We start from the raw sequence: 14,149 nt of genomic DNA, 5'->3' as shown, positions 1-14,149 counted from the left end.
AAGCCAGTTAGTACCAGCCTGTACAACAGGCCCTAACCAGACAGCCAAACACCATATACTTTTTTTTTTTACCTTCACTATTGTCATGCCCAATTATGCCTTTTGATACTGTGGTTCTCAGTGACTTGTCCCAATGCACTCAATAACTCAGTTTCCTTTTTGGAAAAAATCAAATAACTTATATAATAGAATTATATAAAGCAGCAAATACTGAAAAATGAAAGTAAAATGTTTTGTTATAGAAAATGCTGTATCCAGGATTTGAACTGCTTTAATTGAATCCAAGTAGTATAAATCTATACCCACTATAATGGGTGATACATGTTTATTCTGAGGTCTCTCAAAAGATAATTTCAGAAGAAGCAACCTCTTGGTTCAGTCCAATTTTTTATACATGGGTGGTAGGTACCTGTGTTGATTTTCCTTTAAACAAGATAAATATCATTAAGCATCAAAACTTAAGAAATAATCTAGTATGACCAATCTGTATTTATCATATGCAATAATTTTTAGTCATATACTCAATAATATTTTCATTACAAAAAATTGTTATCTTGAATTTTTTTCTGATCTTCCCCAACTGTTTTTTTTTTTTTAATTTATTCTTTCAAAGTCCAGGTAACAGTACTCCTGAGAATACATCTTGAGACAATCTTATGCACATACATATAAATACTTTATCAATTACACATAAACATTCAACACATTACATTCAACACATTTAAGGGCACCTTAAAGGGAACAGATGCACACATCTGCAAAACCTCAGTAGTCCCAGTATGAAAACATTCCCACTCTATAAGGCCCTGTTTCTCAGAGTGGAGGCTTTTTTTGCAAGGTGCAACAACTTAGCTTATTAAAAATGTTTCCAACAGACTTCCATAACACTAGAGTGGAGGAGTCAGGCTGAAAGGCAGACAGGCCAGTATCATCATGTTCAAAACAGCCCAGTACTTTCTAAGTACACATAAAGTTATTTAGAATTCTCAGATATTCAACAATTTTCCTTGACCCCTTTACTTTTTAAATATTTGATACAATTATACGTGGAGAATTTGGATCAAGAATCAAAAAACTGGAACAAAGTGCACACATATATAGAGACTCATATAGCCCAGACACTCGTAATTACCAAACATAAGGCCTCTAACACTAATTGAGCAGCATAATTTTTAACAGGCAAAATACATCAGCTTAGAAAGAATCATAAAACCACTTTATATGTATATTTCTGCACTTGAAAATTAATTCAGCATTAAGTAAATATTCTGAAAATTGTGTAAAACATTAAAGGAGGCCATACACCACCTCTATTTTCTCAAGCTTTCGATTTGAAATTTTTCATTTTGTCTGTTATCTTTAACGCACAGATATCTTTCATTCTCTCAGTAAATGGGACCAAACCCCCAAATTCTATTTGAAAGTATAAATCACAACCTAAGCAATACCTATTTAATAAGCAATTCTGACAAAAAAAATAACTTTCCTTTGTGATTTGGGTGACTTCAGCAGGTCTTCTCTCTTTATAAACATACTTTTCATAGTCAACATAGTTGAAGTTGAAGCATACAGAATGTGTTTTCAATTCATTGCAATGTAATCAAAAGCTGTAACTTTAGTTGGAGTACTAGAAAAATGCACGTGGGCATACACACACGCGCGCACACACACACACACACACACACGCATACATACCCCACACCAATTTAGGTACATATATGGATTTTTATAAGTTTAGTAGTTATGTAACAGTTTTCTAATGTAAACTGTTAAAATTTTGAAATTCGGTTTTGAACTCTATGATGCCAAGCCCTACTACAGGATTAGTAACACTCTAGATAAGGCCTCATGAGCCTTCTAAGTTTTATGCTTTTCTTGACATAAAATACACAAGCTGACTGTCTATGAAGAGATTGCTCACTTTATAATTTTTCCTCATAAACGTAGATGTCTAAAGGATCATAGGAAAATTGTTAACATTGAGAAGAAGTTATTTTATTGAACCAACTCTAACAATAATCTTAATATCTGAAAATATGCCCTCAAGGGCAGGCACAGGATACTGAATCATATCTTCCAATATCTCCTAATCTTGGCATTAATGTGGTCGTGGCTAGAAGTAGGAATACCATCTCTTTCTAGCTATTAATTTACATGTAGTTTTCATCGTAGTATTGGCTGTTTAGGTTCTTAATTCAAAATTATGTCTGATTCTTTTTCAGAATATTTTCTGTCTAATGTGGTTGTGAAATGGAATGATCTTAGGGCATTAGCATTTTGATTTACAACATGCAATGTAAATGGTGGTTGAAAAATAAATATTGAAAAATCCACAGCTTTAAAAATAGTATTTTTTTCCTTCTTGTAAATGGCTGTATTGTTGATCAAAGCAAAAATGGCTGCAGGCTTATTTATTAGTCTTCTCAAACTAATATTTTCCTTATTGATTATTTTTATGTAAATTGCTATTCATACAGCCACCTGATTTAACACTTTTGAAACTATAAAAATAAACATTTGCATGAGATGTATAATGTGAGTAATCTCAAAAATTGCATTCTCTTTAGAACATATTATTTGTTAAGATTCCTAAGTAAGCAGCTCCATAATAGTATATATTTTTAACTGCTCAAGGCTTCTTGAATCATAAATATTGTGCAGTGAAATGGCTCTTTCCTCTTAGTCTTCCCTGGTTTTTATGGTCTTCACACAACCAAATTATCTTAGCCATTGATTTTTTTAAAGATGCTTATGAAACGTGCGCATTAGCAGCAAAATCTACTGAGATTTGTGTCACCCGTTGGATGTAAAGTGCTGTGTTTTCATCTTTTCCAAGCGAAAGTGTTCACCTTTTAGCAAAGCGATCCCTCCTACATCTTGTCTACACCTGCCACTCTTAACAAGATATGCAATTAAACGTGAGACTCATCTAGGTCTCCGTCAGTCTCCCCCAGCTCGGTGGGCGTAAGCGTGAACTGGCTGGACAGCAGGGGGTTCTCCATGCCGTGTTCCTCGCTGATGTGGAGGACGGTGTCTCCGTGCTGTAGGAGGATGGATGTCTCAAGGCCTGTGAATTCATCAGGGTCTGAGAGTTGCTCAGAGAGGGGGCCGTGGGCTGGAGCACCTTGTACTTCTGCGTCCTCTTTCTTTTCTCCTTCTTCGGCGGGGAGGGGCTCACTCTGTCATCAAAAGGATCATAGAGAGGCAGGATAAGCGGGAGGGAAGAGGATCAAAAATGTCATTGTCTACCTGAAGCTGGGCAAGGAGGCACACGGCCAGTCCCAGCTCTAGCTTCGGCATATGCAAGCTTATACGAATCCTTTAGCCATACGGACCCCTTCCACCTTGCAAGCCTGTTTCCTAAGCTTTAGCATGACTGTATCTTTTTGCCCTGCTTACCTTGGAGACTGTGAGGATAAGAGGAGATGATGATGTTACAAGGCTTGCTAACCATTAAACACTCTACGAACGTGTGTAGTAATATTGCCCCTTAGCTTTCGTTAAGTGCCACTGGGAAGAACATGGGGCCTACGGGAATTTGTTTATAAAAATTGGAAGAAGAAAAAAAAATCAAAACAACAAGAATAATATCAAAAAGATGAGGAAAAAGATTGGAATAGAGGATTCCTCTCATTTCATAGGCTAGAGACAGCTATTTACAAGGTTCCAAAGGGGAAATTTATTTTCCTTTTATATTGAACTATCTTTCAACAGGTGTCATATCATGGTTTTCAATAGTTATTTTAGTTGCAAAATATTTTCTTTTGGGTTTTTCATAACAAAGAATCCCAAGATTTCTCTTATTCCTTCTTAAGTAGATATATTCCTGACCATATGCATGCTCTTGTTCATGATAACAGGACTGTTGTCCGTCTGGGTAACAAAAGGTTATAGACCCAGACTTCCACTATATGGGATAAATTTTCATACCCACGTTGTTCCTAGGCACACTGTATGCAGGGGGCAAGCCTCGCCTGTGTCTTTAGAGTCCTCACCTGCCTGGGAGACAGGCTGTGAAGATCAGCAACTACAATGGCAGGGGAAGACGTGAGGACTGGTTTGCCCATTCCTTCCGGCTTCTTAGATGGGGCTGGACTGCAGCCTTGTGGCTGGCCTGTGGCGGGAAGAGTTTCTGGAAGGGTGGCAGCTGGCTCCGGCTGAGCCTCAATGAAGGTCACAGAACGTTTCTGGTCCGCTGTAGGTCAGAAGTAAAGCAGTAAATAGGGAAAAAATATATATATTGTCCAGGGCTTAATAATTAGCTTTAACCTGGCTTTTCTTTGTAAAGACACTGCTGGCTTATTAATAAAGAAGAGCATATTTGACTACTATGTATATGTTTTGATTTCACCTTCTTACAAAGAGTAGAATTTGGGTAGAAAAAATCAGTTTTACATAAATGGCTTAAACAAGATTTCCATCAAGCATTAGGTGAACTTGGTCATCACTCATAACAGCCACCAACAAGACTTAAAAGTTCCTATCATTCGTTTCTTTGTCTTCAGTAAGACATATAACAAACTCGGTTCCTGACTTGGGTAAAGAAAACCACAACCTGGTAGAATCAAATGTCATAGCATTCGTGGTTTACACTGGACTCTTCCATTTCCCTAGACTTATGGGGTTGCAATAGGGTAGGAAAGGTGAAAAGCAGTAAAGACACTAAAGTGGCCTGGGAAACTTCTTCCCTAATACTGAGCATGAGCTCCGGGTCTGCAGACCTTCCTGACTGAGTTCCATGACACGGAGTCAATGATATAGTCAGAAGGGACACAGGAGGCCTCACCAGATGGCTTCGTTTTAGGTTGAATACTCCTGCGAGTGGTTGACAGCCGAGCCCCGTGGCGGTTTTTGGGTTCAGTCTGTGTCTTCTGACGTGACAGTAGAGGACGTCTTAGCTAAAGAGAATAGGCAGAATAAAGCTGGCAAGAGGGCACTAACTGCCTGGGAGAAAGCTGTGTTCAGAGAATTCTGACTCTGGTGTATTCTTTCCTTTAAGGGTTTCCGTGGATACCTGTATTCGTAGCTGATAAAATAAACTTCTTTCTGTATATGGAACACTGAGTATTTGAATCTGGCATTCCCTTTAACCAATTCTATCTCCCGATTATTAGTTCTTTAGGTATCCACTAATTAACATAATTTAAAATAGTCAATGTGATAATTTCAGGATACAAAATTAATAAGTATTGCTTATCAATCAGCTTTTGCTCATCTAAAAGTTGTAGCTAACCGCATGCTAACTCTCAAGGGGAGGTTGTTGAAAAAATTTCAGATGCTGAGAAAGTGTCTGGTATGCAAATGTTGGGGAGCTCCAATCGAAGCGACTGTACAAAGTCTCATTGAAATTTGTATGTAGAAATAGAGGGACCCCATCTGAGGAAATCTGCAAAGATGATCTTTACTTTGATTTTGATTTTAACCTGAATCATTAATCTTGAAATGAAGAAGAAAGGTCTACTGGATCTATGCCTCTATAGAGAAACAGGCCTTACATCAACTTCCTTACAAATCTTCCTTGCTCAGAATGTTTGGTTGGGAAAGAAAGTTTCTGGACAGGGGCAAAGAGAATTATAGGCCTGCTTATGCAACTAAGGAATCAGCTTTAGCAGTAAGAAGACTCAAAACTAAAATAGAAGCCAATCTCTCCGCTTGCCCAAGTACTTACGTTTTAAAGTTGCTCTGTACTGCTTATTTCAGGTGGGGAGAAGGCAAAATACGGTCTTCATATACGTGGGCATTACAAATTAACTAGAGCTTCCGTTTCATAGGATGACTCTCCTGCCCTTTCTGGGTCTGCTTACCTGCCTCAGGCCCCTCTTCCTCCCCAACGGCTGCTGAATGAGGAGGTTCTGTTGGCCAGGTTCACTCTGGACACTTGCCACCCTGTCAAGCATCAACAGTGTTAGTGGACCGCAGAGAGGGTACAGACGACCATCCTCGGGTGGGTGTTAGCCAAAACCACTTCTATGAAACAGTCACTTCAAAGATACTATTATCTTTGAAGGAAGTTTGGGAAAGTATCCCTGGGATGAAAGATTTCAAGGGTTTGGAGGGAGGACGAGGCCTCATAGCCCCAAGCTGCCAAAATTGAGATTTTGTTTTTAGTCACTGATGCCATGTCTATCATCCAACAAAACATTGGTTCGATCACACCCCTGGTTTGGAAGCCACCAAAAGGTTAAAGATGTCACATTCTAATCTCAATTTTTTTTTTTCCAAGGGGGAAGGGAAAAGGTGGTGACAAACAAACACAAACAACTCTATCACATGAATGGGAACACCTTGGTTAAAATTTCAATTTAAATGAAAATAAGATGGACAGATATCAAACACATCAGACACAGAATCCATTTGGGTGAAGGGGCACATTCAACACATGTTTGCAGCCTGAAGTCTCTGTGACTACTGAGTAAGTGAATAGTCACATGGGTAGACAATTAAATGTTTTTAGGAAAAGATTTTAGATTTAGAAGGCCGGCAAAATAATCAAGCTATCAGAAGAACTCAGAAACTTATCAATCGAGTAGCTGCACTCAAACACATTGTGCAATTTATAAAAAACAAAAAGCTGCTCCCCCCAAATTTACTGTGTATGCGTGTATTTTATATGCAAAAATGATTCCTGACCGTGGTGGCTACTTCAGTGTTGGGTGAGGCTGAAAATACTCTCGTGGGCGCATGATCCGTTTTCATTCTGCATGCATGCATAATAGGCATTTATAATGGGAACGGCGGTGGAGAGAAGAAATGTTTTGTGCCCCAGAGAACACTGTAACCCAATGGATGATGCCATTGTGCTTATTTGGTTAATGGGCAATTAATTTCTGTTTTGCCTTTGCAAAAGGAGAGTCATCTACAAATTGTCTTTAGAGTAAAATATTCCACAGAGGAATCCAGAGTCAGCAACAGTCCAGGAAAAAGAAAGACTCTATTCATTCATTTCCATTAAAAAAAAAAAAAAGAGCTATCTAAAATATCTAATTGCAGTTGTAGAGAAAGAAATTGGTGGCAGGATAGACAATCAGATGTTTTCCCTGTTATGTTAACAACTGGTTAACCGTCACGTGGGTGACAGTCATATCTGTCATTTGTTTTAAAAGTCTTACTCATATATCCACTAGAAGAAAATCAAAGATTCCCAAATGGAGTATATTAAAGTTTTTATGAAATAAGGATGTCATTATATCATAATTATACCATTTGGGATACACAGTACAAAATTCCATAAGGAGTCCCCCAAACAGATGCTTTTTAAACTTTCTTGTTCTCGTTAATATCAAGTTCAAAAGATCAATATACATTATTTTTATACATATGTGACCTTCCTATGAAGATGGAAAATTATTCAAAGGAACAATGCAATAAATTCTGATAATCAATCCAGACTATGTTGCTGGCATGTTTGAAGTGACATCTCCTTATTAATTATATATTTTAACATGTGCTTTAAGTTCAAGAGTATTCAATCACCATATGCACAAGAGTAGAAACAAGTTTCTCCCAAACACCAAGCAAAGCTTTCTTTGGGATGGTTTCTTCGTTGACATCTACATGTTACCTCAGTTCCCTTGGCCGTAAAGGGAGGTTAATACTTACCACCTACCTCCCATTAAGGTCGAGAAAAGAAGTTAGTTGATGTAAAATGGTTGGAACATGAAAAGGGATGTATATAGCATGCTTCTTTGTTTGACGTTAGCTATTTGTAATGAGTTTATTGCTTCTAGAACGCTAAAAGGAAGTGGGTTATAAAATGTTTTGAAAATAATTGGGCTGAGAAAATGAAATTGAGGCAGTCCACTTGTCTTGTTTTTAATTCAGTAATCCGGAGGTTGTGAGGAAAAAATGGTGCAAGAAAACAAATACACGTTCCTCGGGGAGTGTTAAATGTCAAAGCATAATGGGAGTTTCATGATGGTTATTTTGAGAGAGGATCATAAGCATCAAAATTTTCTCTATGGATAGAGAGGCTTATATCTAAGAAATGAATCAAGTTTACAGCTTCAGTAATTAGCTGTTCTATATCTAAATGATAGAGCATTTCATCAGTGGAATGCACGTATCAAAGATGAAATTACAGAACATGTCCCTGGAAATAGCATATCCCTGCTAATACATTATATTCTCCCCGAAAGAGATGTACTGGGGACATCAAAGTCCGGCTTAACTATGTGCAGTTACGGCACATTAATAAAACAGCCAGAAAAGTTCAAAATGGAAGTAATTCTTGCAGAACACATTACTTTCTCTCAGGTCTATATCAAATTGCATATAAAAAGTAGTTTCAATTTAGTTTCAAATTCTCTCCAAGTCATGTACTATTTTAGTCATCTGTAGGATTTATGATTTGTGACCATAAGAATGTACAGTACTAAAACCAGCCAGGAGAAGACCAAGGTGTTTGCCCTAAGTGCCTCTCTAAAGTAAACTGCTTTCTTGAAAATGTTGATCTTGAGAATGAGAAATGGTCGATTTTCCACAGTTAATAATTGCTTAAAACGATAAAGAGAAAAGGAAATAAAACATTCTCAATTGAAGCTAAAATTATCCTTTGTATTTTGGAGTCACTGAAAAACATCACTATGGCAAACCATACAATGATCCAGATTTTAGGGAAGGACATGCATTTAGGGCTTGTCAGAACTTGACTCAACTGTCTACGAAAAACAAAAACACCTTACCCAAAATGCAAGGAAGTAATAAGCTAGTGAAGTTCAGACCATGTTAGGAGAACAATTTTCGGCACAAATTACCTCTTTTTCTCTGTTTCAGCCTGAGGGCCTGGAGTGTAGTGTAGAAATATGTATGCATCTCCTAAATAGATATATACCTAATGGTACTTTTAAAATACTGGATAGGTGGATAAGCATTCAGTAATGTAATAAAAATGTAATAATAATTCATATTATTCATCTAAAGTTACCAAAAGTGTGTAGATTGAGACATAGATATATTTCATAAATAAAAAATTTAAGTGGATGCACTAGGTAAGACTAGCACATGGAAAATGAATTCATATTTTCATTACCTCTACCTGTGCTTTTAGGTTCAATTTCAATATGGTTAGAGAAATATAGAGGTGGAATACAAGACACAAAGCATAGCCATTTACCCTGAGTGACTGTCTTATGATGGGAATGCATAAAGCCAGCACCAAAGGAGCCATAAACCATTTGTAGAGAACAGGGAAATAAACAGGAGACAAAATTCGACTTTTCCCTTTCCCCATAAAAGATCATCGTTTAAAATTTACTTGGCCTCCACAATGTCGCAGAGTAACGATTCCTGTCCCCTCAGAAGTCCTTCTAGCTGGACCAAGAATCAAATTAACATGAGACAGAATAACAGGAGAAAATCAAATTTCATAGGTTTAAGTACGGAGAATCCACATAGACATGGACATTCCAAAGACAGTCAGGCAAAATTACATCTCCATGTCATTCCGAACTAAGGAGAAGGGCTTGGGGTAGGGATTTCAGAAGAAAGGAAGGCACTTTGCAGGGTGACAAGAAGAGCTGGTGTTTGGTAATTTGATGTTTGCCCTACCTACCATACGGATGGGTCCACTCAGATAAAGTTGATCTCGTTTAATAACCCTTATTCTGGGAAAGTCCCTTAACATAGAGTCTGCTGTGTGGATAAGAGAAGGACAGAAATTTCTCTCGATGCCACAGGGTCTCAAGTGCTTTCACCTCAAAATAATCCATATGCCCAAACGGCAGACTCTGGGGGAGTCTGTTCTGACCCCCCCTCAACAACATCGAGAAAATGCATTTTAAATGCCACAGAATTTAGAGATTAATGGCTAGAATCAGAATAAAAAGGGAGGATCATCTGGATCTCAGATAGCCAGTAAGAGCTGAGGCAGCATTGGCAAGGACATATCTGTGTATCACAACACATATTTTCTTAGCCGGTCATTCTCAGTTACACGAGAAAGGTTTAAATATTTTTCTAAGTCCTTGGAATGGACTTGCCAAGTTTTCATACTTTGGAAACGTGGATGATCATGATATGGGTTCTACTAAATAGGTTATTTTTATTTTGTCTCACCCAGGCTACATAGTCTTGTTCAAACTGGAGCCACATTCTTATTTTTCACTGGGATTAAAACTACCCTTACAAAATCAAATAACATTATGATCTCTTTTTTTAAAAAAAAATAAGAGTTGATTGTCAATTCCTGTCTTTCAAAGTATTCTAACGTGTTCGAACAAAATCTGATTTTCAAGTATAAACATCCAGGCCAAGTGCTTGAGTAACTTCTGTATGTCTAATTCTTCTGGAGAAAACACGATGGACAGTGTGTGTAGCTGGGGGCAGGAACAGGGACGGAACATCTGCAGTGAGTTTATATGCCTCTAAGAGTAATAGTCTCAACAGAAGAGGATGGGATACTCTTTTTTAATGTGTTAATTTCCAAAAGAAAGAATCTTTGCTCCATAGAATGGTGCTTCTAGGAGGCTGATACCTCTTATGATAAATATTTAAAAGAAACCAGATAGTACAGGTTAAAAAAAAATCCTGAAAGAAATTTTCAAAAGGTCTACATAATTTTTATTGGTTTCTACCTATTCGTCGGGTCACCCTAGTTATTCTGGTCTCTTCCTCATTTGTCCCTCAGGCCAACTTTTCCCTTTCACCTAAAATAAATGCTCTTTCAAAAGCAAATCTCCAGAACATTTGCCAACATGTGGGAGTTAGGAGAGAAGCAGGGTGTATTACTTTCCTTTGGGCATGATTCCTGGTATTCTTTTTTTTTTTTTTTTTTCTGTAAGTAGGCTCCACAACCAGCATGGATCCCAACGCTGGGCTCGAACTCACAACCCTGAGCTGAAGACCTGAGCTGAGATCAAGAGTCGGACATTTAACCATCTGAGCCACTCAGGACCCTGCTTCCTGGTTATCTTTAAGGTTTGGAGCCAGATTTTCCTTAGGACTACTTTGGGTGTATTTTAGGTCCTGAGTGTTCAGATACGTGCTCAATATAACTGCCATGGTTGATCCCCACTGTTTCTGTAGGATCCGAAGAGTCTGCAACATAAAGAAGTTTCATGCCAAATATAAGAATGTCTGGAAACCAAATATAAATAAGTGCATATCCTATTTTATAAACCGACCTCTTAGTAAATACCAAAAGTTCCTCTCCTCCAAAGAGAACTTGGTGACATGATGGAGTTCAAGAAATACAATTTGCAAGGTCTGGCAAAGGTGGATGTGCTACTGGCTGATGGGATGCTTCTGCATTAACAGAATTATTTAGAATCCAAGTGAACACCTCGTCCTCTCTTTCCTTAATGACCACCACCGAGTGTGGGCAAGTAACACCCAGAACCAAAACTCGCCAGTTATAGGAACAACAGATCAACAACAGTTGGTCTAAAACAGTCTCCGAAGTCCTGACATGACTGACTAACTCAGTTGTAGATAAAAGCTATAGTTTTGGCACTGAAACAGTCTTATGTAGCAAGAACGTTGGGTTTATTCCCACTGGTGCAGGATCCAGGGCAGACTGGTTCTGATACTGTCAAGTTCAGCAATTTGAACCCTGAACCTGCCAGAGAGGTCCAAATCCTTTAGAAAGTTTATAAAAGTCAACTCAAATTCCTGCCTTCTGTCACCAAACCCGGACTAGTATTTTTACTTAGCAAGAGTAGAATTTGGCCTAATTAGAAAAGCCCTGGGACAAAGTTGGCCAAATGGAAGTCAACAAAGGGCTTAATCTTTTCCACACTCGGAGGGACATTATAGTTCTCTTCTAAGCGAGGTTCATCTATCTCACATGTAATTTTAAGCATCAAACAAATGCATTCTTTGAAAGTAGTGGTCCTGGTGCTAGACTCAGTTCCAATCTCTTCAACCACTGTGAGCAATGAAGGGAAACCATCTTGAGGACTGTGTTGTACATCCACACCCCCACAGCTCTTGATAATGGACTTGAGTCTGCACTCTGCAGCACGTCCACATTTACCAACAGTAAGAGACTGATCTGTCAAGGCAAGGGCTCGCAAACACAAATGAATGCTGTGAATTATGAGTCTAGTAAAAAAAAAAATGATACACCTGATGATGGACTAAATTTCCCATTTTCATTTGCCAAAGAAAATGTGAAATCTGAACAAGATGCAAAGAAAACAAAAAGAAAACGAAGAATATCCTGTCACAGGAACAGCCTCTCAACATTTCCTCATCTTTGTGATAAAGCAATAAACGTATTGTACGCACTATGTAACGCAGACCTGGAAGGGAATGTTTTCTCTTGAGATGGAACTAAGGCATTGTTAGAATGAACAAGAAGCATCACCCCTAATGAGGATTAGTTGAGAGGTGTGAATCAACAGCACAAGATTAGGAATGTTTGACGTGGTTTATCTGAGTGTTAAAGGTGCAGTCCCCCTTTCTGACTCCTTAAACCAATAGTCAAGATATCTTATTGTCTGCATCATAAGACTTCTCTTACTTACCAAGAAATGTCCGTGTCTGACATTTCATGGCAAGTTTTGGAGTCATCTTTGTGCTGGGACAGACGTTCTTTTTATCAGTGTTGTTTGAACAAGCTACTATAATAGCTTGCCACATGGCATGCATCAAAGAGAGGGAATTATAGAAATTATATCGACATCACATCTCTTATTATAGCAGCATTGTTTGTTTTCTTACCATCCATGCTATGAACTAAAAGACCTGTCTGGATTTAATAAGGGGCTTCTTGATGATGGGGAGTTGTATTAAAAGACTTCTGAAAAACAATTCTTAAGGGATATCAGTGTGGGAGGGAATGATTCGATGGGATGAAATTAACATTTAGCATATCAAACTTTTTAGACATCCATGGGACAAGCCCTTAAAAGAACTCCACGGATTTTTTTTTTTTTTAAGTAAGTTTTTTAGCCATTTGTGATTGAGCTCTGAAACTGAAAATGAAGGAGGCTACACCTTTGACTTCCAGGCTCTTGTGTTCATGAGCAACAAAGGGCAAGAAATGGAAATAGGTATCAAGACGGGGGCGGGGGTGGGAAGGGGCGAGAGGAGACAGAGAGACAGAGAGACGGAGGAGACAGGGAACAGCTAGTTTCCCAGCACAGACACCAATAGACAGGTAGCGTTGACACTGTACCTAGAGAGGCTGCCCTCGGCGGCCAGGCCCTGGGAGTCATCGAGGACATTAGGTTCACTGCAGGAGGGGTAGGGAGATGAAGCATTTAGGGAAAGAAAATGCAAACAAATAAAAGAAAAAGAAAAAAAGGCATGCAATTTTCTGCTTCCAAGAGCCAAAAATAAATAAATAAATTTAACAGAACAAGAAGGAAAAGGAGACAGGTAACCATTTCACCTTGTGCTGGGTTTGTCAAGACATAGGACTCGAGGCAATGGGGGAGGAGGGACTTTGGGTGGGTGCGACTCTCAGAGGAGTGATCTGTTCATTGGTCAAGAGTTAGGACTTAAAAATGAGCTCCAAAGGGACACATGAGCTCTGAAATGCATTGTGGAATGAATCCATAGAAGATGAGACTATCGTTCCTTTGGTGACCATTTGTCTGAGTGGTTATTACTTTCCATTTGTCTTATGATGTACGTGATTCTTCATCGATCAGGACGCTGCTTCTTTCTCACGTGTTGTGACATTATCACACAGAAGCCACTTACCATGAATTGCCACAACCAAACTCTTGGAACTGATGCCATTAAGAAAAGCAAAGAAAGAGCTCAACTTCCCTTGCTAATTTTGCGATGAAAGTGCAAGTCAACAGCCAATGAGAGGAAGATAACCCTAGAAGAGTCACCTGGAACTCTCATTTACCTCCTTACTCCACCGTCTAGGGACTGAATTGAATGCCAAAAGAAGAAACCTGTCAGGTTGGTGAGAGAATAATTAAATAGTTTACTGAGTTCTTTGCATGCAGCTGATTTGGGGATTTGTGAACAGAAATTGTGTCATAATTTCTCTCTCTACTTCACTACCTAGCCTCAGGCTAAGCAAGCACCCACAAGGCACTCAATAAATACTTATTAAATTGAAAGGAATGAAAATATTTAGAAAGATGGAGTGCCTACCCTACCAATTGTTTACCTAATTGGACACTATAGAAATGGTTTCTGTGTCCAGACAGAGGGTCCCTTTCCCTAATGCACATAGACATTACTACCT

The 14,149-nt window shown here is 38.5% G+C and overlaps 1 protein-coding gene across 13 annotated transcripts in view; it reads right to left on the bottom strand.

Moving 5' to 3' along the window:
• Positions 1-1,030: 1,030 nt before the first annotated feature.
• Positions 1,031-14,149, bottom strand: part of UNC80 (unc-80 homolog, NALCN channel complex subunit) — a 228,312-nt gene continuing 215,193 nt past the window's right edge. For 7 of the 13 annotated variants that reach the window (XM_032354642.1, XM_032354649.1, XM_032354653.1 and 4 more), the window contains 5 exons: positions 13,118-13,174; positions 5,805-5,886; positions 4,787-4,898; positions 3,996-4,195; positions 1,031-3,179 (listed from right to left, as the gene is read on the bottom strand). In XM_032354642.1, coding sequence (XP_032210533.1) covers positions 2,913-3,179; positions 3,996-4,195; positions 4,787-4,898; positions 5,805-5,886; positions 13,118-13,174 — 718 coding nt within the window. In that variant the 3' untranslated portion in view covers positions 1,031-2,912. The remainder of the gene's footprint in view (positions 3,180-3,995; positions 4,196-4,786; positions 4,899-5,804; positions 5,887-13,117; positions 13,175-14,149) is intronic. The other 6 variants (XM_032354643.1, XM_032354654.1, XM_032354651.1 and 3 more) reach the window with 3 other exon arrangements.

Source organism: Mustela erminea, chromosome 8 (assembly GCF_009829155.1).
Source record: "Mustela erminea isolate mMusErm1 chromosome 8, mMusErm1.Pri, whole genome shotgun sequence".
NCBI lineage: Eukaryota > Metazoa > Chordata > Mammalia > Carnivora > Mustelidae > Mustela > Mustela erminea.
Note: the sequence above shows the minus strand (reverse complement) of the source record. Positions and strands in the feature narration are given on the sequence as shown.